This window comes from Colletotrichum fructicola (assembly GCF_000319635.2).
Source record: "Colletotrichum fructicola Nara gc5 chromosome Unknown KSG_Nara_v1_contig09, whole genome shotgun sequence".
Lineage (NCBI taxonomy): Eukaryota > Fungi > Ascomycota > Sordariomycetes > Glomerellales > Glomerellaceae > Colletotrichum > Colletotrichum fructicola.
The window spans coordinates 3,304,834-3,326,365 of record NW_027094059.1 but is presented as its reverse complement, the minus strand read 5'-3'; the positions used below and the strand labels follow the sequence as shown (position 1 = coordinate 3,326,365).

The 21,532-nt window shown below is 54.1% G+C and overlaps 7 protein-coding genes across 7 annotated transcripts; 5 read left to right on the top strand and 2 right to left on the bottom strand.

The window, feature by feature from the left end:
- Positions 1–1,877: 1,877 nt before the first annotated feature.
- On the top strand, positions 1,878–3,822 carry CGGC5_v015256 (Heterokaryon incompatibility protein 6, OR allele; the record flags this gene model as incomplete). Its single annotated transcript, XM_066153225.1, has 3 exons — positions 1,878–1,926; positions 2,007–3,658; positions 3,700–3,822. 3 exons carry the CDS (start codon positions 1,878–1,880, stop codon positions 3,820–3,822), a joined length of 1,824 nt encoding a protein of 607 aa, XP_066007369.1.
- A 1,596-nt stretch (positions 3,823–5,418) lies between these two features.
- CGGC5_v015255 (putative secreted lipase) lies at positions 5,419–6,692 on the bottom strand (the record flags this gene model as incomplete). Its single annotated transcript, XM_032022192.1, has 2 exons — positions 5,419–6,297; positions 6,387–6,692. 2 exons carry the CDS (start codon positions 6,690–6,692, stop codon positions 5,419–5,421), a joined length of 1,185 nt encoding a protein of 394 aa, XP_031880884.1.
- Positions 6,693–8,698: 2,006 nt separating this feature from the next.
- CGGC5_v015254 (uncharacterized protein) lies at positions 8,699–10,000 on the top strand (the record flags this gene model as incomplete). The annotated part of the gene is made up of 3 exons (XM_032022191.1): positions 8,699–9,000; positions 9,137–9,321; positions 9,387–10,000. The coding sequence occupies 3 exons, from the start codon at positions 8,699–8,701 to the stop codon at positions 9,998–10,000; spliced, it is 1,101 nt and encodes a 366-aa protein (XP_031880789.1).
- A 1,381-nt stretch (positions 10,001–11,381) lies between these two features.
- On the top strand, positions 11,382–13,476 carry CGGC5_v015253 (uncharacterized protein; the record flags this gene model as incomplete). Its single annotated transcript, XM_032022190.1, has 2 exons — positions 11,382–12,402; positions 12,452–13,476. The coding sequence occupies 2 exons, from the start codon at positions 11,382–11,384 to the stop codon at positions 13,474–13,476; spliced, it is 2,046 nt and encodes a 681-aa protein (XP_031880889.1).
- A 524-nt stretch (positions 13,477–14,000) lies between these two features.
- Positions 14,001–15,117, top strand: pAbp (Polyadenylate-binding protein; the record flags this gene model as incomplete). Its single annotated transcript, XM_032022189.1, has 2 exons — positions 14,001–14,530; positions 14,601–15,117. The coding sequence occupies 2 exons, from the start codon at positions 14,001–14,003 to the stop codon at positions 15,115–15,117; spliced, it is 1,047 nt and encodes a 348-aa protein (XP_031880887.1).
- Positions 15,118–16,505: 1,388 nt separating this feature from the next.
- Positions 16,506–18,314, top strand: BEA4-0 (Beauvericin cluster-specific repressor BEA4; the record flags this gene model as incomplete). The annotated part of the gene is made up of 5 exons (XM_032022188.1): positions 16,506–16,559; positions 16,613–17,203; positions 17,256–17,393; positions 17,451–18,202; positions 18,275–18,314. The coding sequence occupies 5 exons, from the start codon at positions 16,506–16,508 to the stop codon at positions 18,312–18,314; spliced, it is 1,575 nt and encodes a 524-aa protein (XP_031880888.1).
- A 1,944-nt stretch (positions 18,315–20,258) lies between these two features.
- Positions 20,259–21,073, bottom strand: XPT1 (Xanthine phosphoribosyltransferase 1; the record flags this gene model as incomplete). The annotated part of the gene is made up of 3 exons (XM_032022185.1): positions 20,259–20,417; positions 20,476–20,922; positions 21,041–21,073. 3 exons carry the CDS (start codon positions 21,071–21,073, stop codon positions 20,259–20,261), a joined length of 639 nt encoding a protein of 212 aa, XP_031880777.1.
- Between the last annotated feature and the right edge of the window lie 459 nt (positions 21,074–21,532).

Sequence of the window (21,532 nt, the reverse complement as noted above, 5' to 3'; positions counted from 1 at the left end):
TCACGCCACGCACGCCTGGGGTGGAACTTCAAGTTGATAATCATTGAAGACGAAGATGTCCTCGATGGTCTCTCCTTCCATCAAGTACGGAACATTCACAACGACCTGGTATCAAAGTCCACCGGATTGAGTCCGAATGAAGTAGCTGAATACGGGGTCCCTGGACTTGATTTTTTTACGCACATCAGCGACGAATATCTCATGGACATTAAGAGTGGGGAATCGCGCATGCGACCTTTTACTCTGGTTTCTGCCTTATGGAAACCTTGGTACCTTCATCCCCTAAAACGCTTTATTGCTCGGTATCTGTCACCTAAGAGCGATCCTGAAGAGGGACGTGGTTATTTGCAATTCAACGAATGCGATCTGTCCCCAACTTTGTATCAAAAGCTGGCATGTACCAAAAGGGATTCCAATGTAAAACTTGGTTATCTTGGTAGATACGGCAGGTGGACTTATTCTAGCGTCTGGGGCCGTACAAAATAGATGGTTCATCTTTACTGCGAAGTTGCACTGGGGAAAAACAGACTCAGAATCTTTCTTTATGGAGTCTTGCTAGCGGATACTTCCAGCTGACCGAGTACAAAGCTTTTTGTGCTAGCTGCATATCATTTCCATTATTCATTTTCTAAAAAGCGAGACCCAAAATCAAAATCCATGATATATCCCTACCCGTGCTCCCGCCGTCGTCGTTGTCGTTGTCGTTGTTGCTGCTGTTGTCGCTGTTGTTGTCGCCATCGTTATAAGATGATTATCCGTCCGAATAGCAAATCTCATATGAAAAATCACGGTTTATCGGTGGATATATCGATCGATCAAGAACGTAAACTGAGACCTCCACCACTCCAGGAAGCCATTATATGGGATGAGGCCCAATGGCAGGTCCTATAATGACAAGGATGATAACAAATTGCGACAGGATCAAGCCCGTCCAAGTGCAGCACATTGAAGTAAGAGGAACATAACATGGGGCTTCAGCCATAAGGATCTGATCAGGTCCCCCTGAAAACACGTGAAGTTAGTGAGATGTAATGAGCTGTTGAAGATGGTCCTATTGCCGCGGACACTGCGTTATTCTTCTATCCGCTAACGATAGATGGTCAACAAGAACACGCAGTCCCCATGGAAGGATGAGTTTGGTAGATACAGGCTGTCGTCAAATACCTGGCTATATGGGCAATTGAGTAGAGACTTGCTTTAGTCACGAATCACTGTAGCTTTCAAATTATGACATGCATTAAATGTTTTAACAAGTTGTGGAAGTCTGTGTTGTCAAAGCCAAGGGTGTGAATCAAGTATTGCCTCGCCGTCAGGTCGTTTGCATCAGGGGCATGCGTCTTACCTGCGCTTCACGATGCTGGCTCCCGGCTTAAGCTGAAACGACGCTGAGCTTACTATATAGGGGATCAAGCTAACTATTGTTGGTTCTTGCCAATGTCTTCTCTCCCGTAATTGAGCTCCCGATTCCCAGATGAGTGGCAGCACTTTTATTCATGGATTGCGACAGGGATCTCCATAAGGACTAATCAAATGGCGCACGTAGACTGGGGTTGGCGCGGGGTTGCTCACTTGCAGCGGGCCGGCTTCTTGTCATTCCGCGTGAGGTGCTGCTGACGTTTCCTTTGCGATGCAGCATGAGGCTGTTGTACACTACATACTCACTTGGCAACCAGCATGCGACTCCAGCGCCATCAACAGACCTCACATTAGAACCTTCTCAAAACCCACTCTTCCTGATCATGAGCGTAGTTATGAAGTCGGTTGTCAATAGTGATGATGGACGTACAGTCACAGCTATCGTCAACAGATCGGAACTAGTCGAGTCTTGTCAGTGTTGTCCAGCCAGGCCGTATCTCGAGATTGATGTCCCCCATGAAATGATATCCGTTGAGAAGTTGACCATCGTCACCATCTCACACGACCAAGGTGCGTTGTCACGATTGATACTTGCAGCCGCAAGACTATGTCACTGCGATGGCGCGGATATTCATTGATCACGTGCGCAGGCTTTAGCAACACAGAGGAAGCCGACCGCGGGACGTACAACTCGTCGTTTACCTGGTTCGAAGTGGTAGTAATCTCGGAATCTAACCACGAGCGATCGCCTGCCAAGGATGTGCAAAGAAATGTTCACGCATCGCGAGAAAGGAAGCGCCATGAAAATGTGTACGACGTCCGCGACGACGACGACACCCGACGCTGGCTCTCTACTATCCATGGAGGTGACACCATTCAGCTGGTCATGCGTGCGGAATTCCCGGCCTGGGTCAACTACTGCTACAAGGCAGAGATAAAATTAGTCGGTACCGCCGTTGACAGCGATACTATCCGTCCTTCATTTGAGGCCTCGGTTACCAGCAAGAGTCCGAACATTTATGCGGCGTTGAATCAGTCTTCCCGAGACATCCGAGTTCTCGCAATCAGTCCCGCTTCCTTTAACGAACCCATACACTGTTCTCTCAAGATAGTGTCACTGGACGATGACAAAATTCAAAGCTATGATGCGCTTTCTTATTGTTGGGGCAACTTGCCAGCAGACAAGTTTATCGAACTTGATGTCGAATCACTCTCAGGGGAAGGCGGGGAAGCACATCAACTGGCTCTATCCACAACCTTGTTCGAAGCATTGCGACATCTTCGACCCCAGACAGGGTACCCTAAGCTACTATGGGTCGACTTTATCTGTATAAACCAAAGCGACCTTGTAGAGAGAGCTGCTCAGGTGGGCATCATGCCCAAGATCTACTCCCGAGCGGAGAAGGTCCATGTCTGGCTCGGATCAAGCGACGTAGTAACTCAACGAGTCATGAGAGACGTCATGGACGTCGCCTCTCGATACGACGACGGTAGCATTGAAGCTGACGAAGGTCAAACAGAGAAAATCAAGCAAAGACATGGGCCGGTATTCCCAGGACATCTTGAAGATAGGATGCTGACCTTTGTGTCCGACTGGCGGAGCTGTGACTTTGCCTGGTTCAGGCGTACCTGGGTTCTTCAAGAAGTTGCCAATTCGAAGTCGGCAGTGGTTCACTGCGGACGCGATGTGGTGCCCTGGTCCGTCATCTTGAGACTGGCGGATTGCTTCATCAAGGCCAAGCGGATCACAAGCCTCTTCAGGTACTCCATTATGCCTCCTATCTTCACATCGCTCTTTCGGTTGGAAAACAACGTTGTAGTAGACGCACCTCGGAGATCTGGCCGCGGAATCCTTGAAATCCTTGTTGCCGGCCATGACCTTGAGGCCAGCGATCCGAAAGACAAGATCTTTGCCCTGCTACAGTTCGGCAGGGAGACGTCTGAGCTAGAGCGATTGCCATCTCTCATCCGACCAGACTACGCAAAGTCCGTAGCGCGTGTATTTGCCGACTTCACGAGATGGTGGATCATGACGCATAAGTCGTTGAGAGTCCTATCTGCGGTGCATACGAATAAGGATCGAGCGTGGCAACAGATGAGCTCTGGTCTACCAGTAGACCTTGATTCTTTAAACCGACCGACGTGGTGCTTCTGGCATGGCGGCGCCTCTAGCTGGGCAAAGGCCACTCTGGCGCTCTCAGAAACAATGCCGTACCGATCATCGGGCGATTCGGTCCCAGATATGGCACTGTTGGCAGGAGATGTTGATGAACCGATGCATTTACGTCTACGAGGATTACGCGTATGCACGGTCGAAAGCATTCAATTATATCCAATGTTCAGAAGAACATCAACAAGCGAGATGGAGAAGGCTTTCTTCCGGATCTTCGACCCAACAGGACTGCAGAAGACATGGATTTGGAACAGGGAGGAGCAGACCATTCCGCCACCGAGCAACGCCTTTGAAGACGAAGACTCTCTGAATAGATTGGGAGAGCATTATTCAGCACACTGGCAGTTTGTGAGACAAACGGGTGGTGCCGTTCCATGCTGCAGTCCCTGCCATTTTCGTGGAATCAAATGTGAACGAGTTAGGAAAGAAGACGGAGAAGATTCAGTATGTGGCTTGTGCCCACACAATGCCAGAGTTTCCGATATTGTGGTTTTGCTTGAGGGAGGTAACGTACCGTATTTGTTACGCAGATTGCCCGATTGCGGATCTCCTGGGAAGAGAAAAGGGGACGACGAGGATGGAGACGAAAGAGACGAAAGAGAGCAGGAAGAATTGCCCGATGGCCATACTTTATTCCCAGAGTATTACCAATTTGTTGGCGAGTGCTTTGCGGATGGGTACATGAATGGAGAGGCATGGAGGAGTCTTGTGAGTGATTTAGGCAGCTCGGGGCTAGAAACATTTACCCTGGTGTAGAGGGTAGAAAAACTGCCAATGTACTTACCAACCAATTGTCGTGTTCTTAGATAGAACAGATCCAGACTCTTCGCTCTCGGGATGAAGTCTCGCTCGAGGAAGTGGATTATGGCGGCGGCTACCTCGAACAACCTACCGCACCTTCATTTATATCATGTCCAAATTATTGTGGAACTTCGTCAGAGAAGTGGTGAGGATATAATGTGAATTTCGCTTCACATTCGGAACCCCCGAGCCTGAACCCCGTGTGACCCGGGTGCTCCCCCACTTTTCCGGGACTACCCCGTTGCCGCTCCACGGCAATTTAACTAGGCGGTGTCCGATGAGGTCCGGGAGTTCGGCACAAGAACAGATTGAAAAGGCAATTCGATTCACTGATCAAAGAAGTTCGAGTTCGCCGTTTGCGAAACGGAAGATCTTATCACGATAGTCAATTTGATATGGTGCGCCATCAGCCAGGTTTCCGGAAGACTAAGCCCACACTAGCCTTCAATTCATCGCGACTTTTGGGTCTTTGCAAGGACAAGCTTTCTTCCTTCGTTGGTTTTCCGCTGTCATGACGATATCGGCGGGCATGAGCCGAGGCTCTTCTCTCAGTCCCCATCCAAGGCGGACCTTTTCGTTCTCGGGACCAGGACACGGACGTTGTGATGAGTAGACGAGAGCCGTCCAGCCGTCCGCCTTACCTTCTGCCGGCCAGGATGATGAGTGAGGCACATGTGAAGGTCCACAAAAGACGTCAAAGATACAACGCAAGGCGATATCACGGCTAATAAATGACTTGCAGCGGTGATATAGCCATGGTAGAATTAGGCGCCGATCTTGAATGAGTCGTGCTCAGTAGCCGGGGTGTCTTTTCTCTTAAACACCGTCTGCGATTCGATCATCAGTGCCACGAGCATGCTTCAAGTTCGGGAAGTTGTTGGAAGATCGCATCACATAATTTGATCGCCCCCAATAACACAAAGACGCATGGGCCGATATCACCACTTCAAGTTAGGACAGGTGTTGGGAGGGCGCACATCATTACCAGATTACGATTGTCATCATCTATGGGTATCCGCTCGACTAGCATTGACATATTTGCACACGTGGGCACGCATTTCTCTCCCCACACACCGCTATGACCGCCCTTACAAGGCCAGGATCCAGTCCCGCAGGACCTTTTGGATCTCGTAGCTGTTCTTCTCCATGAAGAACATGTGTCCGTTGCCGTGGATGCCAGCCTCGCCAAGCTCGAGGTGCTCGGTCTTGCTGCATCCGGCCTGCTGCAGGAACTCCACGGTGCAGTGGTCGTAGGGCGCGTGGTAGGAGGCCTCGGAGGTGACCAGGAGGATGGGCTTGCTGGCGAGGTTGACGAGCTGGCGGGGCGCGGGCTCCTCAGCCTGCAGGACGCACTGGACGTAGTTCTCGCCCTTGGCGGCGTAGGTCGCCTGGACGAGGTCGGTGGTAGGGTCGGTGACCTCGGGGGAGTAGGTGATGGGGATGTCGGTCAAGCCATAGGGACGGCCGGCCTTGGTGCTGAAGATGGCCTCTTGGAAGGGAGGACCCGTGGGCTCGAGGAGGATGAGGGCCTTGGTGAGCTCGGGGCGGGCGTCGGCGATGATGATGGGCATGATGCCACCCTGGCTGTGACCGAGAACGACGGCGGGGCGGCCGATCTTGTCGAGCAGGGCGGCACCCGCGTCCTGGACGGTCTTCTGCTGGTACGTGGCGTTGTTGACGAACTCGACGTTGGAGCTGTAGAAGGCATCGAAGATCGGGTCGCCCATGGTGCCGGTACCGGGCCACTGGGTGTGGTTGGCAGCTTGGGCCCAGAGCATGTAGTCCTTGACGGCGGTGAAGCGCTGCTGGATGATCTCAGCGGAGTAGGTCGAGGGCTTGGTCGCGCCGTAGGCGGGCATCCAGGCGGAGCGGCCGCGGAACGTCTGGTCGACGATGTAGACCTCGAAGCCCTGTCTCACAAAGTGAGAAGCCCAGCCACGGCCGCCATCGGGCTTGTTGAGGAAGTTCTGGGGACAATATCAGTAAGGTTCAAGGCTCGGCCGAGAAGATTGTGACCTTCCGAAGAGGGCCTCTTTGGGATCTGCATTGCACTTACGGTACCCGTTTGGGCCTGTCCGTGGATCAGGACGATCGGCGTCTCTTGGGTGACGCCAAAGGTAGGGAGCAACTTCTCAACGTACATCTGGTCACGGAAGATGTGACCGCCGGAACCATCGTCGACGTAACCGCCTCCGACGTAGAAGTAAGAACGAATGTAGGGGACCTCCGAATCAACGCATCCCTCATCCGGCGTAGGCGGCGCGCCTTGTCCCGGGAAGCCTGGCGGTCCGCCGCGTTGGGGGAACGCGGAGGCCTGGCCCAGCAGAGCGGCGGCCACAGAAGCTAGCTTGAGGAACTGCATATTGTGCTGCGTCGGCGTGTGTCACCTTGATACCAAATGAGACACGGGGGGCTAGCAATTGACTAGATGGGAGACCCTTTGGAACAAAAGGAGTGGAAGGGGGAAGGGAGAACCGAACCAACGGAGAGTGACTGAGAAAAAGAGCGACAGTGGTTGGGCAGGGGATCAACAAAGTTTCCGTCCACGCGACGGAAGGGTGGCAACTCATTCTTTTTAATTGAACGAAAATCACCTTGCCGCGAGCTCCGCTAGTCTAGCATAAGGGTCCCATCCTTCGAGTGATTTCAATGATAGGGCTGATGGAGCGGCCAAGGAATGAGGTAATACGACGTCGAGACATGGCTTGCCGGTGAGCTTAGCGGGACGCCACCGCCTCCAAGGCTTCGATTCGGTCTGTAAGTCTGGATAGCGGCACTCGCCCGATGGACCGAGACGCCACGCGGCCACTTCCCGATCGTGGGATGGAGACTGGGCAACTTCACGGCGTACGATATACGGCGGAACTCGGGGGGGCTCAATTGACAATAGGGGATAGTTGGGGGTTATTCAGCACTGCCTAATTTCCATTCATCGAAGAAGTTGGCCTGCCCATATTAAAGTGGTGTTGTCCGGGCGCGAGTCAGTTCGCCGACAGGGACCAGGGCCTCAACACACGCGAGGGTCTCATATAGAACGGGGCCGCGGTAGCATCGTCGAACAACCATGGATATTAACCTTCACTAGAGGGCTGGATGCGGATCATGTCCGAGCATTAATCTCCGTGCGCAGAGGAAAGAGGAGAGAAAAACTGCTTCGGGATCGCTTTCTTGGGTTGCTGTCAAACGCAATGGGAAGCTCGGGTTTGGGGGCTAAGTTCTGTCAAAAGGACAAGTGCCGAAGAGGGAACTTGTGTGCTTGAAGAGAGAAAAGCAATGACTTGCAATTTTGGTGGGGGAGTTTGGTGATCTTATGGCGGGTCGAAGAGTGGTGATTATGATGATCTTGATCCATTTCCCACATCTTCCCACATCGGCCGTGGACAATCGGTTGATCGGGCCCAAAATTCACTGGGGAATCAAGGAATCAACCTGCTCGACTCCAAGTGGTGGCCAAGACCGACTGTCTTACCGGCTTTTCAGAACGGCAAGACGGCTGTGGCTGTATCTACCGCTAGCTTTTGCTAGTGCCCAGATCAACCGTCAGGCCATCCCCGTCTTTTCCTAGTGGACGTTTGCTCCTCCGATGCATCCCTGCAAGGTACGCGCACGCACGCACGCCCGCCACGGGGGGGCAGATTTTGATATCGTATTTTGTGTCTTTCTACTCCGTCGGCAAAAAGAAGAAAAGGGTCTGTCCGGTTCCGGTCGCTGAAGAACAAGATCTAAGCGAAGGCTGCCTGTTCATGCCGGTTGTTGTTGAAGAATCAAGAAATCCGCTCCACACTCGAATCGTCTTCGGTACGCTTAAATCCTCTCGGCAAGCGATGTTGCATGCGGTGCTGCGGCACAAGAAAAAAAGAAAGAAGATCCCTGGATCTTACGTTACCTCTTGTAAGTCCGTAACGACCAGTCCGGTCACCTCGGCTTCTAGAAGTCTAAAGACCTCCCCCCTCGGACAGAGCCCCACGGTGGATCGCAATCACACATCTGTCCTGGGATGGGGGAGTCTGCAGCCGACGTGCATCCGAAGGCGCAGGGAAAGTTGGGGTTGAAGAACGGAGGTCTCAAGCCCTGATCCTTTCATCTGGGCCGGCCTCTTCGCAAGGTCTGGAAACTGGTCACGCCGCAAGAGTTTCTCGGAATGGTATGATGCCCTTTCGCAAGGCGCCGGGATGAGGAGACGTACGGTTGGGACTAAGCAGGGCCCCTATCTCTTAGTGTAGGTGAGGCAAAGAGGATAATAATGGTTCATGAACTGCCCCGTCTGCACTGCTTTCGAAGGACCCTTTTTTCGTCGTCTCTTTCTCTCTTGACCTTTCCTTCGTCCCACGTCGCTGTGCGAGTGCCCCCTTCGGAACTTCGCCGGCCATGGATGACCCGACGCTCCTCATCCATTGGCTCTTCAGCTGCCTGGCCTTGGCGGTCATGTTCGCCAGGCTAGTCTGGAGGAAGATAGCCAGGCAGGAGTACAACCTGGGCGACTATCTCACTATCGCCGCCTGCGTCTGCGCACTGACTCGACTTGGCCTCATTCATGTGGTGTTGACCTGGGGGACGAACAACGTGACGCCGAAATATCGAGACTCGCACGACTTTACAGACGAGGAGATCTACAGACGGGAGATCGGCAGCAAACTGTCTCTCGTCAACCGGGTTTTTTACAACTCTTAGTCAGTTCTCCCCTTTGATAACCCCCTGGTGCACTGCAACAACCCATGTTGCGTCCTCGCTTGTATGCCCTCTTCTGCACGAAATCGAGTCAGGAAGGTTTTTAGAGTTGCGATCGATATACTAACTCGGCTCAAGTCTTTGGTTGCAGAAGCTTGTCTTGTTGGACGTCTACCGTCGGCTCATTCTCAACTTGCGATATGAGAAGATTACCATTTGGTCCTTTTCCCTCATTTTCTTTGGCACCTACGTCGCCTGCCAGGTGACGACCTTCAGCGAATGCAACCCCTTTCACCTTTACTGGCAGGTTCTGCCTGACCCTGGTATGTGACTAGTCATATTTGAGGATTGTCAAGAGAACATTATGACTGACAACTCGCCCTTGCAGGATCATGTTCCAAGGCCCAGCTTCAACTTGTTGTCGTTGGAGTTCTTAACATTGTGACCGACTTCATGCTTCTCGTCCTCCCGATTCCATTGGTTGTCTCCCTCAAGACCCCTTGGCAGCGAAAGATCCAACTCTACGCCCTATTCACCCTCGGAATTTTCATCATCGCTATCACCGTCATCCGCCTGCCGATCAACATCAACAACAAGGACCTCCAGACCAACCGCACGACATGGGCCAGCACTGAGCTGCTCACCGCGGCAATCGTCGTCAACGCCCCGACGATCTACGGCATGTGGAACAAGAGGAGGCAGAAGAAGTCATCGGGCAAATCGACCAACCCATCAGGTCTTCACTACTACGGCGGCGGCACCCACGCATCGACGGTTCATCGATCGACTGTTCGAGCCCAGGGGCCGGAGGAGTCGTTCGCGATGAACTCCACAAGGCGCAAAATGGGCCCCATGGAGGGAATCATGCAAACAAAAGAGGTCATCGTTTCAGAATTTCGGCAGGATGGAGACCACCGTATAAATGGACGATATGAGAATCTCCCGGATGATGTGGAGAATGCGTCCAATCATTCGAGCCAACACGGCATTTTGAAGAAGTAATGAGCAAATTTCATAGAGTAGAATAATATAACGGCATTACGACCCAAGTTTTCTTCATCTTCTACAGTACTTGATTATTGATTAACATTTGGCGAAGAAAAAGAGAAAAAATCGCGCTTGAATTTTTTAGGCTCGGGAGACGTCCGAAATCCTACCATGGAGTAGCTGGTTAGCTCCCGATATTAAGGTCCCGATCCTCCCGCAATTCAGCGCACAGACGACACGGGATCGGCATCATCAGACGAACACAACTCCAAGGTGAACCCTTGGCCTTAAGACGGGAGCAATCAAGATGCAACCTTCAATCACCGGCATTCAGGGGCTTTATCCTTATTAGACATTGGCAATATGGCAGCTGTTATTACTTCGAAATGCAAAGAAGATGGTTTCAAACATTTGCAATGTAGGAAGATTGAATAGGGGTTGATGACAGTCGGCAATTCTGATCTCGGAGTCTCGCAGGTCGGTGGCCCTTGATGTAATGCGGCTTTACCAGCTGTGGCTATGTTATCACGATCAGGTCTCAAGCGGATGATGGAAATCTTTCTTTCACTGTGAGGATTTAATTCAGGCTTTCCTGATAGATTTTCTGCACAGACGCTGCCACGTTGGCCAGGCTCAACGCGCTACTGGCTGATATGATGCCGATTTAGCCGGCCTCATTGCAACGATCACAGAAATCCCCAACTGGCGGAGGCCGAGAAAAGCGTTTCATGAGGCTCTGCCACAGCCTGTTTTGGAGAATACGCGGGGAGTTGCATGCGCTGGCGCAGCTTTTCTTTTGGGCACCCAAGATATCCTCTGTGTCTCCCACCAAGTAAGACATCATGACGTGGAAGGGGAGCCATCCAGCACTTATTGGTTGCACAAAGACGACCCTTGAAAGCAGGCAGCCAATTGGGCTCTCCTTTCTTTTGAGGTCCGAAGCAGGCTCTGGCGTCTTTGAGCCGCAGCAATGGTTCGCAACTGCAAAAAAGCGCCTGATGCAAGCCATTCGGGGCGCATCGCCAGGGGTCCTGCATTAGCGAAGCTCAGCTGCAGTCACGACTCTCTTTCAGGCGGCGCGGGCCGTTGGACTGCCATAAGGGCAGCAATTCCCAGAGCCTCGCCGTTGTGACTGACGAATTTCCCCTCTCTTCTCAAATCGGCTACGGTTGCTTGAGGGCCACGCTCATTTTACCACTGTGTTGGAGTTTACACGGCCGTGAGAGCAGTAGTCTCCCACCGGCAGACCGACCGACGATAAGATCACCAGCTGAGTGGGAGAACTCCACTTCACCGCGCCGATCCGATCGCTGGAGCAAGCGGGGATACATGTTCCCACGCCCACGCGCCGGCCCGTTGCCCCGAAACAGCTCTTGGCCGCTTCTACCAGGTTACAATGGCTGGAGAGGATGTCTCGGTGGCCATTGCGGCTCTCGTGATTGCTATCGTCGCCCTCTTTGCGGCGACGCTTCAATTCGCGCAAGCTGTGTTCGCAACAGCACGCGGCCTCCCCAACTGTGATGAGCGAGTGATGGGCAAGTGGTCCAAAAACAGCAAAAGCAAGTTCAGGTGGAGGCAGCTGCGACTTGAGATCGAGTTCGAAGCGCCCATCATTTTTCTGGCCCCTCCGGGAAACGAGAGAAACCCGGGAGAAGGCGCGGCGTGGCATGCGGAGGGCACGATAGACAGTTGCAAGCAGACCCGTGTTGACTACGACAAGCTGTCTCCCAAGAACGACCTTGAAAGCGTCCACACCGTCAATAATGAGCTCGCAACATGGGTGTACTTGCTGAATGCAATTGAGCGAATGGAAAAGGACTCGCGAGACTGGGAGGCGGAGGAGCGGGACAAGGAATCGGGCCAAAAATTCATGCCCGTGGGAACGAAACCGCCGCCTGTGACCCTTACAGTCAAGATCATGGCGAAGAAGAGGAGCTTTGACACAAATCCGGCGATCAAAAAGCCATACGCAATCACGACCATTTCTCATTTAGTCGAGCTTGCTTCCGTCCTCGGTATTTACTGGAAAGTTTTCGATCGTGACGACAACAAGTACCGCGCCGAAGGTAACGGCTACATCTTGACTGGCTCTCGCATAGCCGACTTCGGTATCGTCTTTGTCTTTGAGAAGACAGGCAGAACAACTTTCGGCGAACGACGACTGATACCGACATCAGAGGTCAAGGAGCTATGCTTTGGTCGAGTCCCTACTCTTTTCCGAGCGAAGAAGGACGAGGCAGAAGATGTGGAGTGGCAAGACCCGTTGAAGACATCGTCCGGGAAAGACAACGTGAAGGTTGAGATACTGGAGTTGGGCAGCGAGAGTGAAATCGCCGAGACGCTCACGCAGATCGGCTGCAATGTCGAAACGATTCTCTACTACAAAGACAAGAAGAAGCACAGGCACATCTTTCCCGGTAAGCACACCACTTCCCAAGTGTAACTCTAGCTAACAGAATCACCCAGTGACCTTCGAGCTTGTTGGAATGACTGCTCGAGTTTTGCACATCAAAGGAAGATGTTTCCGCTTCTTGCCCAACCCGACGATTTTCCCTTGGGATAGGGAGTCAGTATCGCTTGTCCGGCTTCTCAGCGCATTTTCCGAGCTCATTGGTCGAGACCTAGACAGCATTCAAGACACAATCTCGCTGATGACGGAAGACAATGAGCAGCCTGATGATATGATTCAACAAGAAGTCAAGCAGATTCGCTCGATGCTCGAAGAGGCCGAGTCTCTCAAGCAAGACTTCCGCACCGATGCCGCCCTCAGTCACACCCGGATGACGAAACTACATGAGACAATCGAGTTTCTGGATGAACTCATCGACAAGCGAAACCAGGCTATAGTCTTGGATGTTCTTCGTCGTCACTTGCAGGTCGTTCTCAAGGCCATCAACGACCCTGGCCAGGAGAAGAACGCCAAAGATGGCCAGGGCGCCAATGGAAGCAAGCCAGCATCGGATGACATCTCTTTCGGCGATCTACTAGGCGTACCTCTCGAAATGAGAGAGCAGCGTTTCATGGAGATTTACTTTGATCAAATCCTTTGGCGAGTTATTGGCTCGACAAACGTGAGCTCTACAACAGGGGGAGATGAAGAGGAAGTCACCAGGGAGATCCACAGCATCTCAAAGCTACGTAGAAGGTCACCCGTACGCGCAGAAAACGGGGATAACGATGCTGATGTCTCGCCTATGCCATCGCCTCGGATCCAGGTTCACCAACCTACATTCCCCACGGCAAAGCACCAGAACGGGCTCCCGTCACCAGGTCTCGTGCACAGAAAGACGTGGTCATCTCGGGGCATCGTGGTGCAAAGAGATTGGGGAAACACCGTGAAGATGCAGATTGAGATGCAACGGCTCACAGTCTGGTATACTCTGGTTTTCAGAATGATCTGCTGGCTGACGCTTCACGATTTTGACAAGAAGGATGTTCAGGTGTCCAAGAGTGAGCTCATTGGTAACCGGCAGCCTGTCTTCATCATGTGAACAAGATATTGAAAAAAAAAAGGCCGCGGTTGGCCCACGAGCTGATGAGAGATTATGCAGAATGTTTTGGCCGGTTCGTACTGGGTCATGTACAGGCGCTTGGAAGCATGTTTGGAAGAGGCCAGGACCAGTCTCCAATGCCGGTGTTCACTATTGGAAAGAATAGATATCTAGGGTTATGTTGAAAGAAGCTGCAGTTCTCTGATGCGTACTGTCCACAGTCATGAAATTCCAGTACTACAAACACAACAACTCAAATACACAGTCAGCACGCAATCCGTCCCAAGCTTGCAACTCAGCCAAGCTTTGGGTATCCCGTCTCGAAAAAGCAAGCTGCTCGGCCCCAAATTTGCCGGGATGAGCTGGTTAGGGCAATCTACCCCACTGCCGCATCGTTGCAGCTCCCCCGCATTGATCTGAATTCCAAGGTCCAGCCCAACTTCTTCGGAGCGTTTGCAACCTCCCCCATCAAAACGGCCTGCGAAAGCCGCCACTTCACGCAGCGATCTCGCGCTCTCCCCATCATGGGATCCCGCGAGCAGCCCGCAGCGCTCCTCGAGGGCCGCCGCATCTACCTGGGCAACCTGCTCTACGTCGTGCGGCCTGTCGAGATCGAGGACACGCTGAAGGACAACGACTTTGGCAACTTTGAGAAGATCGTCATCTCAGTCGATCCCGTGAATGGGAGAAACCCGGGCTACTGCTTTGTCGACTTCGTCGAGCGTGCAGATGCTGAACGAGCGTTGTCTTCCCTGTGCGTCGACATCCGCGGGCGGCCAGTCAAGGTCGGGCCCTGTGAGCCGAAGAAGCAGCGGCAGAGAGTCTGGGGGAGGGAAACGGAGCCGAATGATAAGCGATGGGGTAATTGGACAGGCCAGCAGGAGCCCGGTGCTGAAGGGACCGGGGACAGCCCGTACGAGGCAATGGGCCACTTTGATAAAGTCGTTGGCACGGATGGTGACGGCAGGCGGCTGTACATCGGTGGCTTGACGAGGATGATTGACCAGCAACAAGCCCAGGAGGAGATGCGGGATATCCTAGCTGGATTCAATCCGTAAGTCCTAACTCGAGGCCCGAGGGGTCATGAATGCCACGACCTTGTACTAATGCATCATTTATGACAGAAAAGAGATAGGGAAACGAGTCACACCCCACATGGAAACTCGATCCAAGCCCGGAAACCACCACTATTGCTTTGTTGATTTCGAAACAGTCGAGGAAGCAGCGGCGGTCATTAAGGCGCTGAATGGCAAAGAGTACGCAGGAGGTGCCTTGCAAGTCAGCGTCGCCCAACGAATTCCGGTGAGGATCCGGGAGCCGTCGAGGCTGCAGAAAGAAGACTCCTCATGGAGAGGGAAACCTCCTCCTCAGAGTGACAGGCCAAGAGACGAGCAGTCGAGCACGGGATGGACCCGCAACCCGGCCCCGAGGGAATCGAAAGATGACTGGCCGACCATGTCCGCGCAGTCTTCTGCAAACAACAGCCAGCCTTCCTGGCCTGTATCCAGGACTGAAAGAAGGTTGGAACCTGACAGGTCGTCGTGGAAGAAGATGGGCTCCGGCACCCCGAACTCATCGAGTAGCAAAACAGACCAGCCACTTAGGTCTCTGGCTTCCAGCAACTGGCGCCAGAAGAGCTAGGCAATAACGTCTTTGAGTACATGCTTACAACCAACGTTGGAATCATCTCAGTCTCGGTTGCTTTTGAAGTAGGGGTGTACATAAGTCGTGGTGTTTGCGGTCTGGCAGGGAAGCGAGACGTTGGTCAGCGGGATGAGACTTATCTCGACTTTGAAATACAAAGAAAGCAGTCATCTAGCCCAACCTTTTCTTGCATATTATAAGCAACTGTGAGGCAATGCTGCTCATTGGCCAAAGTTCAGGCGAAGTGTACCTAGAAGCGAAACCAAAGGCTTCACCTGGAGTTAATGTAGGAACTGGGTAGGCTGTGCAGCGTCTCCAGCCTACGTGGCCGGTATCCCATATCCTCGGCCAACTCCAGAGTTTTGCAACTAGAAATTCTGAGTATCATTAATCAGGCTATGACCAGAGACATTGTCTTTTCGCACAGACGCTCCCAAAGCAGTGAGTTTCTATCCTATCCAATGTCTAGACTCCAAATTCAGCCGCTCTCCAGATTCTCGGTCCGCAAAAGTCTCGTATATAGCCCAATTAACCATATAATTTCGGGATTTCCGTACTGTAAACTTTCACCTAGAAACTAGCTTTGAGAAAGCAGAGGCTAGAGTTGCCTTTTCTCCCAATGTCTCACCGCTCGTCTCATCAGATGGGGGGCAGGCCATGCCCACGATGCATTCCCACGCTCACCCTTGCATGTAGAGAAAGGAGCTTTCCTCTGCGAACATGCTCAGCAAAAGCTTATTTGGACTTCACAAGCATACGTAAAGAGCTTCCCATGTCCCACCATTAGAGCAGCAAGACTGCCCATACCAGGGTAGCTCCGTTGTATTTAGAGTTTCGGCGCTATGGCGTTGATGAGACACGACTCGTCGTTGTCGCAGGAGAAGCTCTGAAAGGCCTGTGAATGCGACAATGACTCGCTACAAGCACCTTAAGCATTCCCCTGCCCACCTAACCATACGCCGTTTTCGACGTGCCCATTACCTCATCATCGCTGGCGTAGTAGCATCTCTAGCGGGAAGGTTTAATCCCCCCCGCGCTACGCCTAGGACGACGTAGTGAGCCCAGCCCACCGGCTACACAAGCTCCCTTCTTACGAATCGAAAACGTCGTTCATTAACCGTCTTGCCCGACGACAGTTTAGAAAGTGAAGCCCGACCTCATTCCAGGACGACGACTACTTTCCTCATCGAGACCGCATCGAGACCGCATCACCCCGAAGATCCTCACCCCGCTTGGTTTCCTTATGTCCCTCCGCGCTCACTCCAGGTCCCCGAAGCTATCGCGCGCCGACCTAGCTTAAGGTAGCTGACGTGGGGCTGGCGGTCGGGCACTGAAGGGACTGGACGTACGTATCGGGGCGTGCCTCCGGAGCGCTGCGCCGCATCATGGGGTGCCGGCCGTCGGCGAGCTGCTTCGCCTGCAAGGCGAGGAAAGTCAAGGTCTGCTACACCAATCACCTCCTTCAATCCGAATTAAACTAACTCAATCCCAGTGCGACCTGCAAAAGCCCTTCTGCAACCGCTGCATATCCCTAGGCCGGCAGTGTCCAGGCTACGCGGACCCGTGGACGGTCGTCCACCGCCAGCAGAATGCCTCCGCGGCGCACCAGGTCCAGGTCCGCGTCGCCAAACGCCTCAAAGAGCGCGGCGACGCCCCGACGTTCCTCAGCCCCGGCGGCCCCGGCGGGGAGGGCAGCTCGCCCGAGAGCCAGCGCAGTGACTCGTCCGAGGAGGAGGAGCTCATCCGCCGGATCACGATGATGCCGCGCGCGGTGCAGTACGACTCGGAGATCTACTCGATGCGGCACTTCCGGTCGAACTACACGTCCGGCAACGAGGTCGGCTTCTTCGATTTGTTGTTTGATCTGAAGCCGCCGGTGAACTCGCCGGGCGTGTTCGAGGAGGCGGTGAAGGCGACGGCGCTGGCGAGCTCGTCGCTGCAGCTGTGCCAGGCGGGGATGATGGCGCAGGCGAAGCAGCATTATGGGAGGGCGATGATGAAGCTTAGTGCGGCGTTGAGGGATCCGGAGAAGGCGAAGGAGGATTCTGTTGTGGTTGCGTTCCTCACTTTAGGCCTCTTTGAGGTGAGATGCGAGTGTGATAGTGAGAGTGAGAGAGGTTGCTGATGAGATTCAGGCGATTATACCGGATAAGACTCCGTCAAAGATAGCTTCACACTGCCGCGGGTCGTTGGCGTTGCTCAGGTATAGAGCCGAGCAGGGTATTGCTACGTGGCTGGACAAGGCCTCGTTGGCGTTCATCGCTCAGTTGGGGGTAAGCATTCTACACCAGACTTCTTCCTGACCATGCTGCTGAACACCCCAATCTTAGATTCTCGAGATATTCATCGGCCAAGATGGCCGGTCGCCAATACTAACAGGCTTAACCCAAGCTACGTGGGCGCAGGGGCAAGGCGGCGTCGTGGAGGCTCTCATCGCCCGCGCCATCGACTACAAGTTCACCGTCCTAAAAACCACATCCTCCCCCGACATCCACGACGCCTCCGTCGACAGGGTCACGGCCGTCTTCAAAGAAGGCATCGAAATCATCCGCGACCTCGAAGCTGCCGCAAACTACCGCGTCGCCACCCCCGCCCCGCGCCAATCCCCCCCGGCACCGGGCCTCCCCGACCCGGGCGTGAACACCTTCAACGGGCTCCTGCGGCGCGACTCCCCAGCTTCCAACGCGATCGCCAAGGGGCTGTACCTCACGGTGCGCCTGCACATGGTCGAGCAGATCCTCTCGCTGCTGATCGCGCTCGGCGAGCCGACGCGCGAGCAGCTGCGCGCGCTGGTTGACCTGCCGCACGGCTTGACGGCGATGGAGCAGGTGTGCGAGCAGATCCGGGTGATTTTCGGGTTCGACGGGCGCGAGAGCGTGTGCAAGGAGCAGGGGATGGGGTTCCAGGCGTGGTGCATGTTCTGGCCGATGATTGCGGTGCTGAAGTCGGCGCTGGCGGATAAGGATACGAAGTTGTGGGTGCTGGACAAGTGTTTGACGGTGAGCCAGGCGAGCGGGTTCGGGATGGCGATGTACCAGATGGGGTGGTTCCAGGGCGGTCCGTCGGAGATGGCCATTATTGAGTAAGAGCCCTCTCTCGTGAGGATGGGGGGAGGTTGTGTGTGGATTTGGTTCGGGAGTTGACTGGTGCATAGACAATACCCTGTGTCAGCCTCTTTGGCGTTCAGATTTTGAGGGAAAACAGGACTTGTGGCGCTTTTATGCGCTTGATACGTTGATATAATGCTATTGAGAATCTTGGTCTCGTTTGGGCAGTCAGATACTGAAGCCATTTACGACCTCAAGGTGATCGGTTCGATTGACGGGTGCACAGAAACATTGTCGGCGGCGTGATTGATCGCCTGGTTCGCATCTACCCAGATAGCCATACTGCCAAATAATGTGAAGGCATGATATCCATCTACTCTGCGCCGGACGACTCTGCGTTCCTACATCAGATCTCGACCCAGCCCACTCTCTCAACGCAACCCGAGAAACTACATTCTTACACCATTCTCACCCAACGGACTCACTTCTTCGGCACACGACCCGCCGTCGTCGCAACCCAACACCCGCGGCTCGGTCCGAACTCCGGAGAGTTCAGGCATGGGCCGCGGCACGCACCAAGCCCAAGCCCAAGCTATCCCGTGCCATCCCACAAGAGCCGCCGTGCGTTCGACCATTCGTTCGGGAGTTTCTTCGGCGGCTCACTTTCCAGACTTGGAATCTGCCTTGGGAACGGCGTCGGTGGCCGCCGCCAGGGTCACACCCAGCAGGGTCGACAGCGGGAGCGGGATGACCGGGGTGGTCAGCATAGCGATGGACAGGGTCTGGTTTATCTTGAGATTGACGCTGCCTGATATGTGGATGCCGTTCTTCTGTGGTATTGGCGGCGGTGGGAGCGGTTGTAGACGCGATTTTGGGAAAGAGCGGGATGGCCGGGGGTGTTGGCCGGATGGTGCCCGGGATGTTCGGGGAAGAGTGGGGCCTTCTGCGGAGGGCTTCTTTCGGCGCGGGGGAGGCATGTCGAAGATGTCAGCGTGAAAGAGGGCAATTATGGTGGATTTCTCTCCATAACGAAAAGGCTTTGGGTTCGAATGTTGGCGTTATCTGCGATTTATACCCGTACTTTGGCAGCCTGGTCTCGACGTTGTCGTCTGATGGATGGTTCCCTTTGAAACAGCAAGGCTGGCTTCGCGGATTGTTTCAAGCCCCTGGATATGGGCTGACATGCGCGATCCTCGAAAGACGCGCATTGACGCGGTTGGAGGGCGTTGAAGCGGAGGACAGGTTGTGCTTGCAAGGGAGATAGTCGTCGGCGCTTACATACATTACTGCGACTGTCGTTGGATAATGGCAGGCTCCACGGTTGTGGGTGCACACGCCCGCTGAGCTCTTCAGTCCGGCCATCACGACGAGCGATTGCTGAGAACTTCAAGGATGCACTCTCGGGGTGATAATTGACCAGCTGCTCTCGTACTACGAACGCGGCGCGTAGACAAGAACGGCGCCCCGCGAGATCAGTGCTGCTGAAGAAGAGCTGGCCAAACTCAACAAGTCTGGTCACCACGCCTCGGCCAGCGTCGGGTACCTCGGGCGTGAGCAATGAGTAGACAGCTTTCAGTCAATCAGAGCTGACAGAACTGGTGGTAGCACTGGAGCATGCAGCATGCGAGGTGCTAGAAACCACACATCAGCTTCGATCTTTCCATATCCGAATCTCGACTGGGATGTCGACCGGCTGTCGTCGCCTGCCTTACCATGCAGCCCTGTTGTTGAGATCTGGAAGAAACCAAACGGGCTGCCGCCAAATCGAGAAATCATCATTGTCGCCTTCGCCATGTTCATCCTGGCTCCCGTACTCGACTCAGCCAAAGATGCAAACCCGCCCGACAACAGGCGTTAGACCAGACTCACAGACAACCCGGCATGTAAAACTTTGAAATGTCATTTGGTATGTATGCTCAGGCAACTCGACGGTATGCCCCATGGTATCCTTTTTACGGGCCGTGGCCCCTCGCCCGCCCCCGGTCTAGTCTTCCGCGTCACCCCTGCCTCCCAGCGCCGCCCTCGTAATCACGTTCTCGTGTCGCTCGTTTATATGTGTATATATGCACCCCCTCGTCGCGCTCGTCTCGTCTATTTGGCCTGGCCGGCGCCGAGGCGGTCGTGCTCGTCAATGTCGATGGCCTCCCAGGGGTAGTTGATCCAGATGTCCTTGACGGTGCGGGCGACGAAGTACTGGCCGGAGGCCATCATGTCCTCGGGCAGGACGCCCTTCTTCTTCTTGTCCTTGTTCTGCAACGATCTGTCAGCACCTATCCTGCTTCACACACAAAGGGAGGGAAAAACGTACGTGCAGGACAAAGATGCCAAACTGGGTCTTCTCGCCCTTGCCACCCATGCGCTGCCTCGCGGCCTCGACGTCCTTCTCGAGCTCCTTGACGGCGTACTCGAGGGTGGTGCGGGTGTCGTCGACCTCGTCGACGATGAGGATGCGCTTGCCGATGAGGTTCTCCATCTCGCCGAGGGCGCTGAGGTCGAGCCACTGGGTGCGGGTGACTTTGGTGCCGGGAACCTCGGGCGCGCCGTCGGGGGTGGCGACGCCGCCGAGGGTCTCGGGGAGGGTCTCGTAGAGGGAGAGGCCGATGGCCTGGATGGGGATGTTGGGGCTGCCCGGCTGCTTGAGGAAGGAGCGCAGGATGCGGGCGGGGATGAAGCCGCCGCCGCCGATGGCGATCATCAGCTGCGGCTGGAACTTTTCGAGGATCTCGGTCGCGGACTCCTGGCAGAGCTTGTGGACCTGGGACGAAGGTGTTAGGAGATGTGTGTGACTGAGGGTGTCGTCGGATGGGGAGGGGAGGGGGAGCGCAGTGTGTTCTTGAGAGACACAGAGAGAGACAGGCAGGGGTGGAACGTACATCGTTATACGTGACGTAGAGCTTCTCGACCATGTTGGCGGTTTGTTTGGAGGGGTTTGGATTCGGTGGTTTTTTGTCCGTCCGGGTGGCTGCGGGGTAGAGCTGGAATGCTGCAGATTTGGAGACGGGCCTGTCTTTCTTTTCTTCTTCGTGTTCGCTGGTGGGAGAGGTAGGACGAGACGCGAGAGATGACGGGTGTGGGATATACCGAGGGAAGGAAGACGTGGGGGAAAATAAAGAACAAAAGAAAGGAGAAGCTTAAGTAGACTCGATGGAGGGGGGGAGGGGTCCCAAAGGTGCCGCTATTCACGATCGAGAATGGAAAAAAAAAAAAAAAAAGGACCGGCAGCCTGGGGCGAGCGAAAGAGAGAGAGTCACTGGCCGAGTGACCGACGTGACCCCTCCATCGGACCCCGCCATCCAGCTTTTTTTTTTTTTTTTTTTTTTTTTTTTTTGTGCCTTCTTCCTGCCAAAATCATAGGCGGCTGCCAT